General features: G+C 37.8%; 1 protein-coding gene across 8 annotated transcripts in view; it reads right to left on the reverse strand.

Moving 5' to 3' along the window:
• Positions 1–17,952, reverse strand: part of OTOGL (otogelin like) — a 98,081-nt gene that overhangs the window by 59,165 nt on the left and 20,964 nt on the right. For all 8 annotated transcript variants that reach the window (XM_052774515.1, XM_052774511.1, XM_052774508.1 and 5 more), the window contains exons 15-25: positions 17,326–17,471; positions 15,637–15,760; positions 13,780–13,957; positions 12,713–12,837; positions 10,703–10,912; positions 9,745–9,910; positions 8,552–8,626; positions 7,352–7,404; positions 6,492–6,654; positions 3,071–3,178; positions 1,682–1,820 (exon numbers count right to left, since the gene is read on the reverse strand). In XM_052774515.1, the coding sequence (XP_052630475.1) occupies positions 1,682–1,820; positions 3,071–3,178; positions 6,492–6,654; positions 7,352–7,404; positions 8,552–8,626; positions 9,745–9,910; positions 10,703–10,912; positions 12,713–12,837; positions 13,780–13,957; positions 15,637–15,760; positions 17,326–17,471 (1,487 nt within the window). The remainder of the gene's footprint in view (positions 1–1,681; positions 1,821–3,070; positions 3,179–6,491; positions 6,655–7,351; positions 7,405–8,551; positions 8,627–9,744; positions 9,911–10,702; positions 10,913–12,712; positions 12,838–13,779; positions 13,958–15,636; positions 15,761–17,325; positions 17,472–17,952) is intronic.

The following is a 17,952-nucleotide window of genomic DNA, read 5'->3' on the forward strand; positions in this document are numbered from 1 at the left end:
ATTGCACATCACATAGTTCATCAGTTCTGTCTTTTAGTTCCCTCAAAGCTCTTGGGCATCTGCCATATGATCCCATCCTTTGTTTCTTTTTTTTTTTTCCCCTTAAAACTTCTCCAAACATTTCACAGTCAAAAACGAGCCCACAGATACATCATCTGTTCCAGACATAATTATGCAGTGCCTAATTTGTAATAAACAGTCCTTCAATATAGATCATGAAAGTTTTCCATATACTAAAGAGGAAAGAAAAACGATGAACAAATTAGGCCATACTTTCTCACATTAGCTAAGTTTGGGGAAAAAACAGTTTGAAAAGCTGAAAAAAGTTTGAAGAGTCTGAAAAGCAGATCTACATAGGCAGCATTTTCATCATTTGTGTCATCACATTCACCTGAAGAAAGGCCTGTTGGCAGCATGCCACATGCCTTAATTATGTGGCTGCCAACTTTATTCTTGGACTCTAAATGCTCCCCATGGTTTGTTTCCAGATAGATAGGTACTTTCTTATGCTGTAGAGTAACAGGTGACATTTGATTGTAAAAGCAAAACATCCCAGTATCATACTAAATTTTGAAAAAGCAGCATAGATTTGTCTTACACACCTCTCTGGCTGGATGGCATAAGAATTAAGAAATGACAACCCACCTTTCCACCTCATCATACAGGCAAGATGATTTACAGGTAAAGTAACCCCTATTTTTTTGCATCTTAAAGGAGGAAGGTTTGTGCAAAGGTTCATATACCTCTAAGAGTAAGAGCTCTTTTATGAGACAATATGATACATGCCAGGAGTTTGCTATGAGGTATTCTTATTATCTTTACCAAACCTCTCTTTTTTTTTTTAAACGTAGAAAAAAATCTGGAACCAATCTATTTTATTTCACAGCTGTGAATACTCTACTAAAGCGTACATGAAATAAACTATTTGCAGTAGTCCTTGTTGAGAAACCATGCTTTTTCTTCAGGTTAGACAGTCAGGGTTGACAGAAAATGAGTATTCTTCTAAACACATTACTGTAACTCAGAAGACAGACTCTTAGCCTTAATAATAGCAACAATGATAATAAACAATAGTGTTGTTAGTAATAGAATATATTTCTAAATGTCAGTGATGGTATTTTTAAACAAAAAAGGCTAGCAATGTACTGTAAATGTGTGCTATGAGGAACATTAGCACGTAGCTGCCAGACAATCTCAATGAAGGATTTCATTGTTGAATTATGAAATCATTGTGTTTGATATTACACACATACACTCCAGATCAGATGCAGATCACATTCAAGAAGGATTCCAAGCAGTCTCAGAGGTCATCCTTAACCCTCTGCCAAGCAGAGTTTATAGAAAATTATTAAATAAATCTATAGATTATACCTCATCCTAGAACAGTTTCTGTAGTGTTATTCTTTGCTCATTGTGATGAAAGCATGCTTAAGGTAGAACAGAAAACATTGTTTTTTATTTTTCTCTAGACTACATAGATACGTAAGGACACACCCATGTACCATTTTGAAATGGCTGAGCACGAAATGTCATTTACAGATTCTTCCTTTCAGACACATCTGTTCTGCACCTGGTTTTTTTAATGTTTGTTTCTATAGATCATCTCCTAATGTTCAAAATACTTGCCCTCTCACAGAAACTTTCGCTTGGATGCATGAAAATATATGAACAATCTTCCTACCTTTAGCAGGTAAGCTTGGCAGTCACTGACATAATCATACTCCAATCCATCAAAAGTATAATAATGTCGATCTCCATAAATAGTGCATACAGCAGGACAGGGGTAACTAGTGCAATTGAATATCCCTCTCCGACAAACACTGTAAGGAAAATTAACAATCAGTATCTTCTCACTAGAAGGGTCAGTTACTTTTCATTTTCAAGAAAAAGCTTTCTTGGGTTCTTTATTTCAAGTCATAAAGAAATTCATGAAAGGAAGAAAATTCTCAGACCTTGAAACACAGAGCTAGTCTGTAGATTGCTTCTGAAGTTATTGGTGATGCCATGGCAGAAGAGTGTTGAGCATTTTGCCATCAGCATTTAGGTACAATAAAAATGCATAAGAAATGAATGTAAAATCTTAAAAATTTTATGGCTAATGCAAATATTTCCATCACTGCCTCCAGTTTAAATAAGACACCATGCCACAACATGCTCATTCATAAAACATCAATATTATATTTTTTCTCAAGAAATTCTGATCAAAATCTGCACATATGCAATGCAAAAGACCTCCAGTTGCTACCTGTAAGATTTCAGGGTATCAGACAAGTATGGAATGAGTTTAAGAAATAAATGCTGGTATTTTGCAGGATTACTTTTCCTGTCAGCTACATTCAGTGACTTACATGAATTTGTATGAAGGTAGTACTGACAGCCTCTAGTTTTGCTTGTGTAAGTGTATAAGCTCAGTTGATTTGCCAATGAAGTTTGTAACTGATTAAAAGCTGCCATGCCAAACTTTTTTATTATTAAATATATACTTAACTGAAGATATATATTTTGGCTAGCAGATTATAATGGATGAAGAACTGGTTTGCATTAATACGAGTCAGGTAAGACTCCTTAAAAAAGATGCTGGGCGCTAGCTCATTTTCCAATTCTAATGCTTTTTTAAATTTTTTTTTATTGCCCATCTTCTTCCTATACAGTCGCTCATGCTGACTGGTAACTCACGCTGCACAGTCCAGTTCCCGAAGGAGCAGGCTATTTACCACTGTCACACATTTAATTTCTCTTTTTTTCTCCTTGGTTGTCTTTCATGATATTCTGTTCTCCAAAATGCCAAATGCCTTTTCTTTCAGAGATTAACTGATACGTGTGGAATCAAGCATTTGTTCTTGACTGCTTTTTAACTCTGATATCTTCTGCTTCCTTTTCAGACCTGAAGAAAAGTCTGCGTACTCTTCCAAGTCTATTAGTGAGCCTAATAAAAGATATATACGGTAACTGACTATAAACAAGCATGTATGTTTTTGATTTTCAATGTACTCAACACGTTTTCTGTATCAATTTCACTTTGTGGCTAGACCCAGGTGATTTGGAAGTATGCAAAATGCATGTCACTCACCAGGTGTAACACGGTGTAGCTATCACTTCTCCTGACAGAAATTCCCTGTCTTTCCAGGTGCATGGACAACTATCAGGAATGTAACATTTCCCTCTATGCTCAGCCATCCTTCAAAATAAAAGAATTATTAAGATGAAAGCGTAAATTCACAAGTAGATCAACATAACGGAATGTGGAGTATATTGTCTAAACCCCACCATGGGCAACCTGTCTTCCATCCAAGCCAAGGACAATTGTTTCAGCAATAAAATCTGTCCGAATCAAATGATCTCCACTGTGCACAGCTGGAGACCTCGCAAAGCTCAAAGCTGCAGCTTTCCTTCTACCTCCAAAGGGGTATGTTGGTGTGGGGCAGCAGCTCCTATGCAAGAGCGCAGGCAGTTTAGGTGCTCTTCCCTGCAAACCGCGGAGCATCTGTGTGTTACGCACGCTGCTGAGGCTGCAGCCGGGCTGCCCTTCCCTCTCTGCTGCTCCCTCGTCCTCCTGTCCCAGGGAAGCAGCCGTTCTGAGTTTCTGAGCACAGGATAGTGACCTGGGCTATGGCACCTGTTGCAGAGTTAGCAGCACAAAAGAAACACAGTTTACGGAGGGCGGTGGTGGAGGTTACCTGCCTACCCTGGGGAAGTGGAAACAACTAACAAGGTTAAGACAAAACAGGAGCATTTAATGCAAAAAGCAGCAAATCTAATTAGATCATGAATAAGTGACCCTGAGATGTGGTTAACCGCTTTTTGCTATGTCCTCTTTTCCATCTGCTTAGCCACATTAACTTTTAAAAAAAAAAATGTTACTGACACTCCCAATGCTGCTGTTTAGGGGAGCCGTTCCTGCAGTTGTCATTGCAACACACGGTTGAGAGTATAGAGAGATGTATTTTCAAAGTATGATCTTGAGATTGCTTCACTTGAAGTTAAAAGGAACACACAGATTAGAGTTTTCTTCTCCCCATAATTACTGGTTCATTAAAGATTAATTGGTTTTAAGTAAAAGAGTCAAGTGTTCAGAAAAATGGTTAAAGATAGGAAAGCACTAGAACAGATGGCTTGGGAAGGTCATTTAGAGTCTCTGTCAATGGAAGTTAAATACCTGCCAAGAATAACAGATATTGCTGATGCTACCTAAGGGCAGGAGAATAACTTAGCCCCATGCGGTCCCTTTCCATACTACTCTTCTGTACTTCTGTAATTCAACTTATTCTTTTATATCTCCAGCTCAGTGTTAGGGTGACTTTCAATGTATCTTTGGATGATGAATTTACTGTCATTCTCAGCTCATTTCCTCATGAAATTTTGAGCTATTCTATTCAATTTTTATAGCATAACAGAGACTTTCAGTGTTTCTTATTCTGTCACCTCTTTAACTACTGACTAAAAGAACCACAAGCTGTTGTGCAAGAATTTTAACAATAGAAAATGTAAAACATTTTTACTTTAAAACGACCACTTTTTGCATACTAGAGTCCATCCTGTCATGGGTTTCCAAAGGAAAGAGTTTCAATACCATGCACAAGCTGGTTTACTTTGTGAGCACCATAAATACCTGGGATGCTAGAATAAGGTGCCAGTCTCCAGGACAGTTCAAGATTCCACCCCAAAAGCTTAGGTCATTGGGTCAAACAATGGGTGGTAGTAGAAATAAAGTGGGAAAGGAGAAACAAAGAGAAGAACAGCATCTTAAGAGAATTAAAAAATGACGTAACAGTAAAACTGCTCATAACAAGGCTTTCATGACTTGTCCATATAGATTTAATTTCATGAGGTATATGCTTAACATTTACTTGTATTAAAAAAAGAGAACTTCTGAATGCACTATTTAAGATAACCCTGCTGGTGCCTTCCTAGCTAAAAGCCATACTCACTTCTCGGAATCATGAGCCTGAAAGGCATAATGGCTTCACAAATAAAATTTAACACCGATGATGGTACTAACTGCTTAAATGTTACACATTTACTTTTCTATCTAATAGCAAAATAAGTGTTTATTCTCTTACTTAACAAAATAATTCGTGTGTTTTACTCCATTATTTGACAGAAACTTGGGATTTGGCTTGTCTGTACCCCTTTTATAGTTTATAATTCAGAAAATAAGTAACATATTCAATTTGGAAAGATATAATACTACTTGACTGCGAGAGCAGGGCTTTAGCTCTGTTTTTCAACTTATGTTTTAATTATTTCAAATTTTCAAATGAACTTTCATGACTCTGCTGCTAGTTTAAGTTCACGCAAATATCATGGTGATGTTTCAGTAAAAATTTACTAGTTTTTATATGATGCCTTGTACAGATTCAGGCATTTTTGTGTTAAAAACAATTGTTTATTCCTGTAACACTAATGGTCTTGAAAGCTAACTCCTCAGTTGAGGCAGAGGTTGTAGAGGACTACAGAATACCAGGCAAGAAAAACTAGTGAAATCTTAAATAGCTGTGCCTGAAATCTGTCCTTCACCAGTACTTAGTCATCCGTGAACATCACAAGTTGCTGGAAGGGGAATTCTGGCAGTCTCATTACACTCTGATCTGTGTACAACTGATATACTGTCAGGGGATCACTGGATACACATAGTGAAATAAAATCAAATGTTGAGAAAGAACAGGGAGCACTCCACCTGAGGTCAAATTGCAGCAATTTGCACAGCATATTTGCCTCTTCAAATCTGAAAGTGCATGCAGCAGGTATCAGGGGAGGGAATGGAAACAGATGGAGGAAGTAGTGAGTGATCCTGATAGAAACTTCACAACAAATGCTTTTAGCTCTTGTACTTTGATATGACCCCTGCAAAGCTCAGCAGACTGTTTCTGGGCACCAAATCCAAATTCATGAGCTGAGAAAACAAAAACTTTGGTTGAGTTCAGAAGGACAGAGAGAATGATGGGGAAGAGGGCAGGATCCAGCCCGCAACCCCCCCCACTCCCCGCCCCAGGTTGGGCATCAATACTGTAAGCCTGAGTAGAAGTCTAGGTGAGACAATTATTTGGGCAGTAGGAAGGAACACAGATGGTTTACATTATGATTTTTTGTCATGTTTGCTTCTACACTCAAATAAAATATACAGTGCAAGTGGTGGGAGTCATCTCCTCCCCAGAGAGTCCCAAATACCAGCCAATCGGAGTGGTAGCAAGATGGGTATCTCATGGGATAGTGGAATCATGGTCTCAGGATGGAGAAACCGTAGGACTCCAACTGACAAATCATTATATCATGGAGCCTCACACCAGCAGGAAGGAGAAAAGGGCTCTCAGAGACAAAAGAAAAAGTTGGCCTTTTAACTGTGACTCTATATCTGCAAATTTTATAGAACAGTAGCTTCAAAATCAGAGGTGTGATACCACTGGAATTTAAAAAGAAAAAAAAATGTGCAGAGTTAAACTGTGAAAAATAGGTATATGGCTTGTGCTCCAGGTTGTCCTGCCAAAACTTACCCAGGGGGGCAAATACAGCCACTTGCACAGGGTGGTGAGGGGACACAGGAGAAGTTCATGGCAAGGTTCGCACAAGAGATCCCACAATTCACACCCGCTGCTGGTAATCCAGGCACAGGAGATCTGCAGTCATAGTAGATTTTTCCTTCAGGGCATATGTGAACTTCAAATGCAAAATGCAGGTTAAATGAGATCAACTGCTCTTTTACACTGAAGGTTTTCTATTGGTTTTTGTTCTCAATCTATTTTTTTAATACACAGTTAGCCTCCATTACAGTACACATAAGAATATAACCTGAATAAAAGTCTGTAACTTCATTTGTATTACAGAGATATAAAATTAATATATGTTTTAATGTAAAAAAAAAGATGAAAACTTAATATTAAGCATCTGGATCTATGCGCCCTGGATCTGATACACAGCCAATTCTTAAGGGAGGAGTAATTATGCCTTAGGTAGACAGAATCTTTAGAAGTGGCATAATTTTCAGTGTACTGAAATCTCTTTTAAATTCATTAGAAATTAATTAGAAATTTACTTACTAGAAGTCAAGATCTTAAGGATTCCTAAACAAGGATAGTGAGCCTAATTTTAGGTATTCCCATGAGAACATACTGACCTACACCTCACATGTAATTATTTATTATTTTAATTTCCCAAGTGACTTAGTACAATTTGTGCTACAGAAAAAGGAAAAAGAAAAACCAAGACAACGTGTGCTCCTAAGCTCCTATTTCAAATATATTTTGACGTTAAGTATCTCATAATGAAAATACATAGGAGGAGAAAACCAAATTACTATTCAATGTCAAAAACCTCCTCTGTGCAACTGTAATATGAAAAAAAGACTGTAAATTACCTGTATTTTCTGTAGTGGCTTCAATACATTTCACTGTTCCATTCAAACACTGACTGGAAAAGAAAAGCACACCCATCTCTATTCTAAGGGGAAAATGTTTTGTAGCCACCATGTTAAAAAAGATAATACAACTTAACCCAATTTAAACAACAGAAATGAGGAGGAGAAGGAGGATTAAAAACCAAAAGCATGAGTTCTAACCAATATTTTGTTGGTATTTTCTAACCGCTGATCTGTAATGAGGGCCCAAACTCACAAAGGTGTTTATGTACTATTTAATTGTCTAACGTTCACTGAAATAAAAAAGAAGCTGGGTATGTCAGCCTCTGGGGGAATGTAGGGCCAGGTGATTCAGGATGCTGGCAGTGTAACGCAAAACCTTAACCTTATATTTGTGAATATGGAAGGATACAGTATGCAAATTCCTGTTGCACAGATGTTAAGATACACAGCTTGATTCTTTTTATGATAAAATACAGAATTACAAAAAAACACATTCAACAATAAACCTAGTCCTAATTTTTTCATTTTCCTTTTAAAAAAAATTGTGAAAAAACCAAAGCTTTGCAGAGGCATAGCAGTGGCAGAAAAATGAAGCCCCTTCTCTCACCTCTTGAACTACATGATTACCAAGCTTCAGTTATAACAACTATAATATATAAGACCTCAGCAAGAATCAACCCTGATACTCAAGTCACAGACATGATTTTAAATCAGCAGGTTGAGTGCATTTCTTAAAAAATGAACAAGTTTGACCATGAAACCTGGGAGGTTTCCTCACTTGTTTCAGTGAGGTCAGGATTCCATCATGAATTAATAATACAAAATGACACAAGCATAGCTCCCTGCAAGCCTTTGTTTGAAAAACTTTCCAAAATAGAATCACTTTGTTTATTCTTCCAAAACCAACCTCATATTGCTATCATAATGCCCCCAGGTCTAAGAACAGAACTGCAACCTCTATGCGTGTGTTTTGAGATACTCTTTAGTCCCTGGCTTACAGAATTTTCCAGGTATCCTGTTGTTAAAATAAGCAAGTATGTAATCCAATTTATATTAGACACCCTTTTACTAAGTGTGTAACAAAAATAAAATCTTGATACAATAGACCTTCATTCTATGTGAAAAAAATCTCAAGGCTCTTGAGTAGCATCCAAACTGTGATACATGAAAGATAAAACTCTTGGTGCTCAAACCTACCAGGAGCCTGTTGGTGTAGGGAGGATTTCTCCAGGCTGGAGGGCTTTGCCCTTGTAATGACAATGACAGGCAGATCTGTTAAAAGAATATTTATGCATGTAGATACAAAAGCAAGACAAAATGGGATTTCAGGGCAATCCATTTATCAAGATCTTATGATAAGCAGGCCTTATAATTCATTAACTCAATCTTTATATTTAAAATATACATCTAAAGGCAAAAACTAAAGGATGACGCTCTGACTGTATTGAAGTCAGTGGCAAAATTCCTGCCATCTTCAACAAAACCAGGGTTTTCCTCAATCTCCGTATTATTTATTTGCTGTTTCTGTGCATTAGTCTTATAGAAAAGAGTTTTTCTTCCCAGTTACAGGAATAGTAAGGCAACATGTAGTTCCCATTCAAAGTACTGTCAAAATCATGGGACAGAGGAATTACGATAGAAAAATCCATTAACCCTGTCTGTGGTAAGAGCCAGATGGGATGGAAGTAGCAACAGAATTCCCTAGAAACCATGCAAAAATATGAGAATACCAAGTTACCTCAAACTCTTTAATAGTTTAAAACAGTCTTTATCCCTACAGTATGAACTTTACTGATCTTTCCAAAGTACATGTAGCGATGAACAGCAATATCTCTGTATAATCTTGAAATTTACATAATTACTCATTCCAGTTTTTAATTCAGTACCTGAAGTCAGTAACTCCCCATGGCGGTAAGCTGTAAAATTTTGGTACACAATGTACAAAAACTATTTCCTTTCATTGACCATTTCCTTCCATTTAACTGAAGGGGTTTGTATTGTGAGACAGAAAAAAGACACTCCTAGCCACTCTCTCCATACTATCCCTGACTTTATGGATTGCTACTATGTAGATTCCTTCTCATTTTTTCTTAAGTGTTAAAAACAAGGTTTTCATGTGAAAATGCTTTCCCATGAATTAAAAAAGTTTCAGCACCCTTCTCTAAAGCAGTGTGACATATCTTCTCTCAAGTGCAGTAGATGGCTGTACACACAGTACCAGATGAGGCCCCACTATTTATTAGTACAAAAGAATATGAAATCTTCACATATTGCTTGCTATCCTGTTTAGGCAGTCTACATCTTGACGGAAACAGCAGAAAAACTACTTTAAATCTTGCTGGAAAGAGGAAAATGTGCCTACACATATGTTCTATTTTCTTATGACTTACATTGATACACAAAAGTTGACCGACTCTTCAAAATACTTCCCATCAGGACAATTACATCCTTCTGCACAGTCATCACCACAGATATTTGCCATAGAAAGTGAAGCACAGGAGTGTTTACAAAAAGAAGAGCACTGATGATAAAGCATACCACTGTGACACATCACAGCTGGAGGAGAGAGAGGGAGAGACAAGGGAGAACAACATACTCTTCAAATGTGAAAAATAGGAAAAAAAGCAGTATATTATGGGAGTGCAAAACAGCAAAGCAAAATGGTCTCTTGCTGCACTCGGGTGAGTTAAAATGCATGACAAAAATATGCTATTTTACTGATGTATTAAGTTAGAATTGTTTAGATTCGGGTGGGTTTATGTTGGGCAATTCCTTGGCTGGAATTGTCTATTTTGTAAGCAGTAGGTGTCTATTCTTTATATATGTTAGGTGTGTGTGGTGGGTGTGTCTGCCTAGTAACTCAGGTTTCTAAGAGAGGAAGAATGGTCCAGTTAAGGTTAGGGCATTACTCTACAGTTTAGAAATGCCTTGTTTTAAATCATTGCTACATCCTACTTGGCAAATCACTGCCCACCCTGCCCTGCCGGCCCTGGGGAGCCCCTGCCACCCTGGCTTGCCTTCCCTTAGGGAACAGCCCTGCTCCTGCCACTCCCTGACTACTTTAGCCTAATAGAGGCTTCCATATGACTTATGAGTTCAAAGTCAGAAATTTAAATTCTCTCTGTAGGCAAAGGAAAGGTACAAGTACCCCCTGTGAGGCAGCTCAGGTTCCCCAACTCAGATGCCTAACATAAAGGCTATTAGTGTTCACCCCTGAGTATACCATTAGCTCATGGCACAATTCTAGTTTCCAGCAAAAAAGGTCAATCCCTCTATTTTGTGGAGCAAATGGTATTTGTAGAACTTTACACATTTCTAAAGATACTCCATTCTGCAAACGTTACTCACCACAGTAAGAAATGTGAGATCTGAAGTCAACGATGACCCCATGCTTGCTACAGACGTAAGCATAGTGTGCCAAAGCATTACACAAACAGCTGCTTCCGCATTTGCATGCATCAAAGCGGCATAGCTGGTAGTATAATCCTGGACTGATGTAGGCATGGCAGGGAGCAAAAACTTCTTGATTGATGATATCACAGTGAGATGCATACCCAGCTAAGAGAAGGTGACATTGTTTTAGCCAGATCCATTTTAATATAACAGTCAAATGAATAGCACAGAATATTAAAACCAAACATAGCCAGTTGTGCCACAAAAACTTGTATATAATGCCTTTCTGCAAAGTTCTGTAGTTTAAAATTGGTATTGTAAGCAACTCCCTCAACAATATACTCCACTTAAGATAAAAATAACTATATAAAACCAGTTATGTCTTCCTCTAGTAGTGCAGGAAACTTAAACGGCAAAAGAATATTTCAAAAGAGTTAGTTAGAAGAGTCCTCCAAAGCTTGGAATATGTTTTTTCCTACTTGATGTTTCATTTAGCTTTGAAATCAGCAATGGCCATATACTTCTTGGCATGTGGACCCAGGAAGCACTGCAAACTGGAGCTCGAGGGCATGCAGGTCCCAAGCTGGCTATATACCTTCTAGCACCAACAGACCCTCCTCCTACCACTGAAGCATACTACCACCACATGTGGTGGAATATCTCAGGAACACCATAGTGTGCATCACATTTAAGCCAATTTTGCTGCTAAAAGGGTGTCCCTACCCTTCACCCTCCCTGTTCATTCCCACATACACACACTGACACAAGGATTTCTGGAGTCTCTCAGGTTCAAAGAGTGAACTTGACTTAGTTGAAAAGTAACCTGACAAAATAAGTAAACAAACAAACAATCATTTATTTTTTAGTTTCATCAGATTAAGATCATCACAGACCTGGAAAAATGCTTATGCTGGCTTAGCACAGGTGGTAGCATGGGGCAGGATCACTTACTCAGGGGCTGCTTTTTCCAGTGATGATTACAGGATCACAGGAAAATTCAGGCTGGAAGGGACCTCAGAAGCTCATGTAGTCCACCCTCCTGCTCTAAGCAGTTTACATTTATGTCAAACTCCACCTTCACTGAGGAAGTACAGTGGAGGCATGAGGTATCTTGGAGAGAGCTAACTTGGCTGAGATGCACTGCTTTAGAAGACAGCCAATGCTAAAGGACATAAAAAGTCTTAGAATGCCCCAGATTCTTAAAAGTTTATGGTTATTCTAGGCTTGCTCCCACAGGCTCTAAATATGGCCAAATCCCACATCCTTAGTGAGGCCTTATGTCTGAAACATTAAAAACATTAGTCTAAATTCTGACAGAATTGGCAACTACTGTCTGCCCATTGTCTTCATTAATTGAAAAGAACAGCAACATGGAAAGGAGGAGACAGTGAAAGTTCAACGCAAAATATAGGCACATCAACCAGCCAAAACTAAATCTTTACTCAGGAATTTGAACAAATCCATGGATCTCAGGTTGTTTGCATCAGTTTGTGTCAGAGAGCATAGATGGAGGATAAGGAAACTTTTAATGCAACAAGCATGGAGAAGCCAGAGATAGGACTTTTGATCTGAACGCTCTTGGCAAGGCACTGTCTCCTGTACTTTCTTTGTCAATCTACAAATGTGCATCACATCATTCCTCTTGACTGGCATAATATACAGGACTGCAGACGATTTTCTGCCTAGCACTCTGCATATATATTAGACAGCAGAATTTAGGACTCATGCCCAGTACACCCAGCATTAAACGATCAACTAAGCTTGTATTTACAAAGGACTTACTTCATTTTACATGCTAAATGTATGGAAAGAATTGTCTTTGCCAAAAAAGAAAAAGGAAAGGAAGAGTGCACATCTAAAACTGAAGTTGAAATACATATATGTGCAACTCATTCAGAGAGAAAACAAAAAATGTCCCATAATAATAAGATAAAGCTAATTCCAGACTCCCATGTGAAAACATACCATTTTGCTGATTAACATTGCAGGGATCAACCACAGGAATATTGATAGGCACAGAACAAGCTGAGGAAACCTTCCATGCATTGGCATGAAGTTGTGGGGTCCCTTCTATCATCCCTGCTGGAGAACTGAAAAGGAAAATATCAACACTGTAAGCGTCCTGCTGACCTTATGGATTACATCTGTGAGGACACAAGTACATCAAAAAGCCTTAGGTGCACAGTCACATTGAACATTCAATGTGTCAAAAGAATTTCCACCTGTGAGTTATAAAAGAAGCGAGACATGAAGCTTTTTCCTCAATATTTTACTCATGCAAAAATATTCTTACACTCAAAGTCTGCCCTCACGCTTAATTCAGGTACTCTGAAATCAGTTGGAGGAGGCATTAATGAGAGGAGTATTTGGCCTTACTGGAGTACATTCATCCAGTGAAATGTCAAAAATTTGACCTGTTAGCTAATTTCAGTGTTCTAGAGGGGGGCTGTTTGCATTTTGATGCTGTTTTTCACCAAGGATTTCAAAAGCATTTGTTATTGCTAGAAAAGTTTTATGATATTATAGCTTGAGGAACTTTGGAGGAAAGGAAGTAAAAGAATAAGAAAAGTGTGCCCTTGTAATTAAACCATTCCTGTGGTTCAGAATTACATTTTTTTCCATTAAAACTTGACATGGGGGAAAGAAATCAAGCAGTAGTAAGTGTTAATCAGGTAAGGATGATGCTAGTACTATCATCCACTCTTTTTGTCAGTGCTCATGTATTTGTTCTGATGATAGGGGAGCAGCAGGGAGGAAAAAACGTGCATTCAAGCAATATCATCATCCAGAACTTCTATAAATAATATGGTAGTTTTCTAGAATTACTTAGCTAAACAGCTTAGAATGACTTAGCTAAATTTATGAGTTATTTTAAAAAGTGACTAACATTTTCATGTTAATTAAGAGATTTTGTATTGGTTAGTTTAACAAAGTATGAGCATGTTAATGAAATGAAATAATCAGGTGATTACATTCAACAAAACTTTTGACTTGGTATTAAACACAGTCTAAATGTACAATATGCAACTTACAGAAAATCATCTCTTAAATTTCCATTGTAAGTTCCACATAGTCCTAAGGTTCTTCTCTTCCAGCCAACATCAACTTGAACATAGATCCTCTCTCCATCTTTAGCAAACAGTATCTTCAAACCAAAACTAGTTTTCAGTTGAACAAAGAAAGAAGATATATTCTGAATTTCAATAGCACCTGCATATAGCAAAAGAAAAAGAAAAACAAAGTCACTAAAATCCAATTTCCAGGTTGTATTGGTTTACCCCTTAAACAAAATAGATTTTGAAAACTCAGAAATAAAGTGAGAAACTATGCACAACCCCACCTGCAGCCAAATAACCTCACCCATTCTCTATCCGAATTTATGAGACTACATATCTTTTTCATTAGCAACACAAATCAGGAATTGCAGCTACTGTCGACAGTAAAAAATCTCTCACTTTTCTGTACCTGTGAGTTATCCAGAAATCACTCTCACATTTCATTTTTCTTAGAGAAAAGCAATGCAACAGCATGCCTCTGGCAATGAGAAGACAAGACAAGAAACCACTTGTTTCTTAGTCTCCAGGGATCTTATAAGATTAATTAACAGATGTCTGTAAAGCATATTGCAATCTTTAGATAGAAGGTTCTCTCTTACTGCTATTGATATGACATCAGTATAGCTCCTTCCTTAGACTGTATGTGAACTAAGGCCCTATCAAATTCCCAGCTTTCCTTCCCAGCAAATCCATTATGTGAGGAAATGGAAATTTCACAGTCACAGCATTCATTTGCTACACATTGTTGGGCTACTTGCAGCTGCAGGCTTAAAGCAGATCTACCTTGACAAGCAGCCCCTATGCGTGCACACACACACACACACACACTTGGGTGCATAAACTGAGAAGAGGCTGATAAAATGCTTATGTGAGCTTAAAGATGGTCTTAGCTGATAAGACTTACTAGATACACCCAACTATCAAGAACGTGACACCAAAATATTTGTCATAGATTATAGTTGTCGCAGACTATGGAAAGAGAGAAGAAAGTGAATAGGGACTGATTCAAAAGACATAAAATGAAATTAACAATGAAATTATGAAGCAGAACTGTCAACATAACTGAAAGTACGACTGAGCTATGAAACTCGTTGCCATAGGAAGCTGTGAATGCCAAAAGCAGAACTGTGACTGGAAAAATTCAATGAAGAAAAGACATAGCTTCAACCACCAGCACAGAACTCCCTAAAAGCTCTTTTGCCAGAGGCTGGGAAAGGAAAGGGGAACTCCGACTTTACTCTTTCAGAAAGAGACTAAAAATCCAGTAAGAATTTACTATGATCACTGTAAGATACAAAATTTAGCAATATCATTTCCACTTTCAATGCTTAATTTTATAACATCCTTTTAAGGCTCATTTATTTTAATATCCTTTCCAAAGGGGTGAATTAACCTGCCTGAAATCACAACATAAGTCAGCACTGAAAGCAAGGTAGATCCCATAGAGCACATGGATTCTATTCAATGCCATGTATTCCAAAAAGCTTTAATCAAGCTAGACCCTAACATCAACATCAAGATGATTTCCAACCTCTCTTCATCTCCCTTCTTTTTTTTACCTCCTCCCCCCTAAATACAAACAAAATGAGTGGAATTCTAGGTACTCTGCAAGATAAGAAATGCAAAAAAATGAGGGCATAATGAAGGAGTTTATTTCACAGGCTGAAAAAGTACATTTCTAGAACTATTACTAAGGTCATAAGAAGTGATTGTACATTTCATAAGTGGTTTGAAGAAATTCCTTTTTCATAGACAGGTATTATTAAAAAGCTTTGGAGCATATAAAAGAAAGAATGTGAACCCTGCTAAAATTCCACTCCATGCACTTCTTACCATTAAGGTTAAAAACTTGGTTAGGGCCAGTTTGGACTTGACCATATCTCGTGAGTGTTAATTGTTTGCTCACATCATCTTCAAGAACTAGTGTTATAGACTCAATGCAGGCGTGGTCAAAGTTCTAAGTAGAAACAAGTTTCACCATCAGAAACAGGCAAAGACATTAATATTACCACGGAAAGCAAAAACAAACAAATGGGAAAAAACAGTTGTATAGAAAGGAAATACCAGAACTGTCTTCAGGTAAATCAGTTGTAAACTATCACACAAAGCATTAAACAGAGCACCCAAAATTCTATGTAGAACATAATAAAACATTGCATATGCATATAAGAGCAAGGAGAATGCCTTTTAGCTATTATGGCAGTCTAGTAGTAAGTGGGCAGAGATCCCCAAGTACTGATACTGCATTCAAAAGGCCATACTTGCATGGCCACCCTGGGCACTCCGCATTGCTGGGTTAACCAGTGTTTGAGCAAGAGTCTGACCCCGTCTATAGAAAGCTGGTGTAACCAGAGCCCAAATGCAGCAATGCAGGGGAAAGAAACTATTGCACACATGAAGGTGCTTCTTGCCTTGAAATGTAGTCATGATGACTACAGACCAAAAGGATATAATTTCTCCTGAATTATACTACAATAATTCATAAATATCTGACTATCAAAAAATGGTGAGTTATAAACTAACTCACACCCATCATTTTGGAGCGCTATCCGGGCAGAATTTATGAACCTAAGTACACAACAAAAGGTGACACATAACCAGCTTAAACCAAGCATTTTATGCTCCCCAGGGCCCCTATGTTTTCACCCAGAAACTTTCCAATGTGCCTAGAGTCATGCTAAGGTCATTTCCAGTAGCATCCTTGTCTCTCAGTGGCTACCTAACCAACCATTTCATGCTTGAGGCCACCTGAAATGCAGAAAAACCTCAACATCTATGCAGAAGGAGGTGCTTACAAAAAAAGCAGAGGCACCAGCTTATAGTCTAGCTTTTGAAGGAACATGAGAGACAGTCCCATAGTTGTGCAGCTTCAGTGCATCACTCCCTGCTGATGAGTTCAGGCATCCCAGCCCTCAGCACGTGGGCAGCTGTGAGTCATAGTCTCAGAGGCCCTTCTCCTGAGAGCCTAGGTGACTAATAATATCATTAAATCCAGTCTCACAGATAAGTACTTTTTATAAGCACCTCTATTCGTAAAGCCTGTTGTTGGATACCTGCCAAAATACTTTCAAATATGTGTGGTGGCTAGTCTCTTCAATAGTTTTCTAAAAGGCATTGTTCCAACAAATTAAATATGCTATAACATATCAAGTAAAAAAACTAAAGCTACCAAAAAAAAATATCTTGCCTAACTAGCAGTGTATTAAACCTGTTCAGTGCTGCCAGCAAGAGCTTTTCTAAAGCCTAAGACATCTGTGTGTACCATAACCAAAGATGTATATACTTGTTTAATGTGCATAAATGAATAACTCTATAGACTTTATCCCTCTAAAGATGCAATTGATTTTACTAAGGGCAATACAATACGTAGCAATACCACCGCTTACAAAAAAGATGTAAAATGGTTTCGATTTATATTTTCTGTTAAACATAACCTGGTAGTTTACAGTAGAACCTGTACAAGATTGCCTGAAATATGAATGGACACGTTTGTTGTGAATGTTCAACAAAAACGTGACTTACCTGTCCACAAGGTGCTTTCTGTAAAGTGATTGTGAATTTGTTTTTCCCAGTGCCTTTTACCAAAATGTACTGGCAAATCCCAAGAAAGGTAAAATGACGTCCATCAAATGTTGTAAAATGAGAACTACCTATGATGGAGCACTCAGCTTGAGAGAAAAAGGATAAACAAGAATGTTCACTTGCATAAGAATGTGTCATTATTCTGTAAATGATGGAAGAGAGATAAATAAGAAACCTTCTCCTTATTTCTAAGCACATAATCCAGGCTAACGTTAATCTACCTAGCTATTACAGCATTTGGAAATAAAATATATTACATACACCTATTTCCATCAGATACCATCTCATATTGCACACACCGATGTGCAGCACCCTTCGGTTCTTTTGAGATGAGATGCCTTTGAGTCATGAGTTCTCTAAAATAAGAAAGAGTTTTCTCTGTATTACAACTCTGAAGTTTCCTAGAATCTTCTTCTCATTGTCTTTTGGCATGACTGAGTGTGAAAGAGGACAAGCTTCTTTCTCCTTCCTTCTAGGTACTATATTCATTTTTCAGTTCAGACCAGGAGTGCACTGTTGAAGCAAGTTTCCAGCGCATCCCCACTTACCACACTTTCATTCACACCA

Source organism: Harpia harpyja, chromosome 23 (genome assembly GCF_026419915.1).
Source record: "Harpia harpyja isolate bHarHar1 chromosome 23, bHarHar1 primary haplotype, whole genome shotgun sequence".
Lineage (NCBI taxonomy): Eukaryota > Metazoa > Chordata > Aves > Accipitriformes > Accipitridae > Harpia > Harpia harpyja.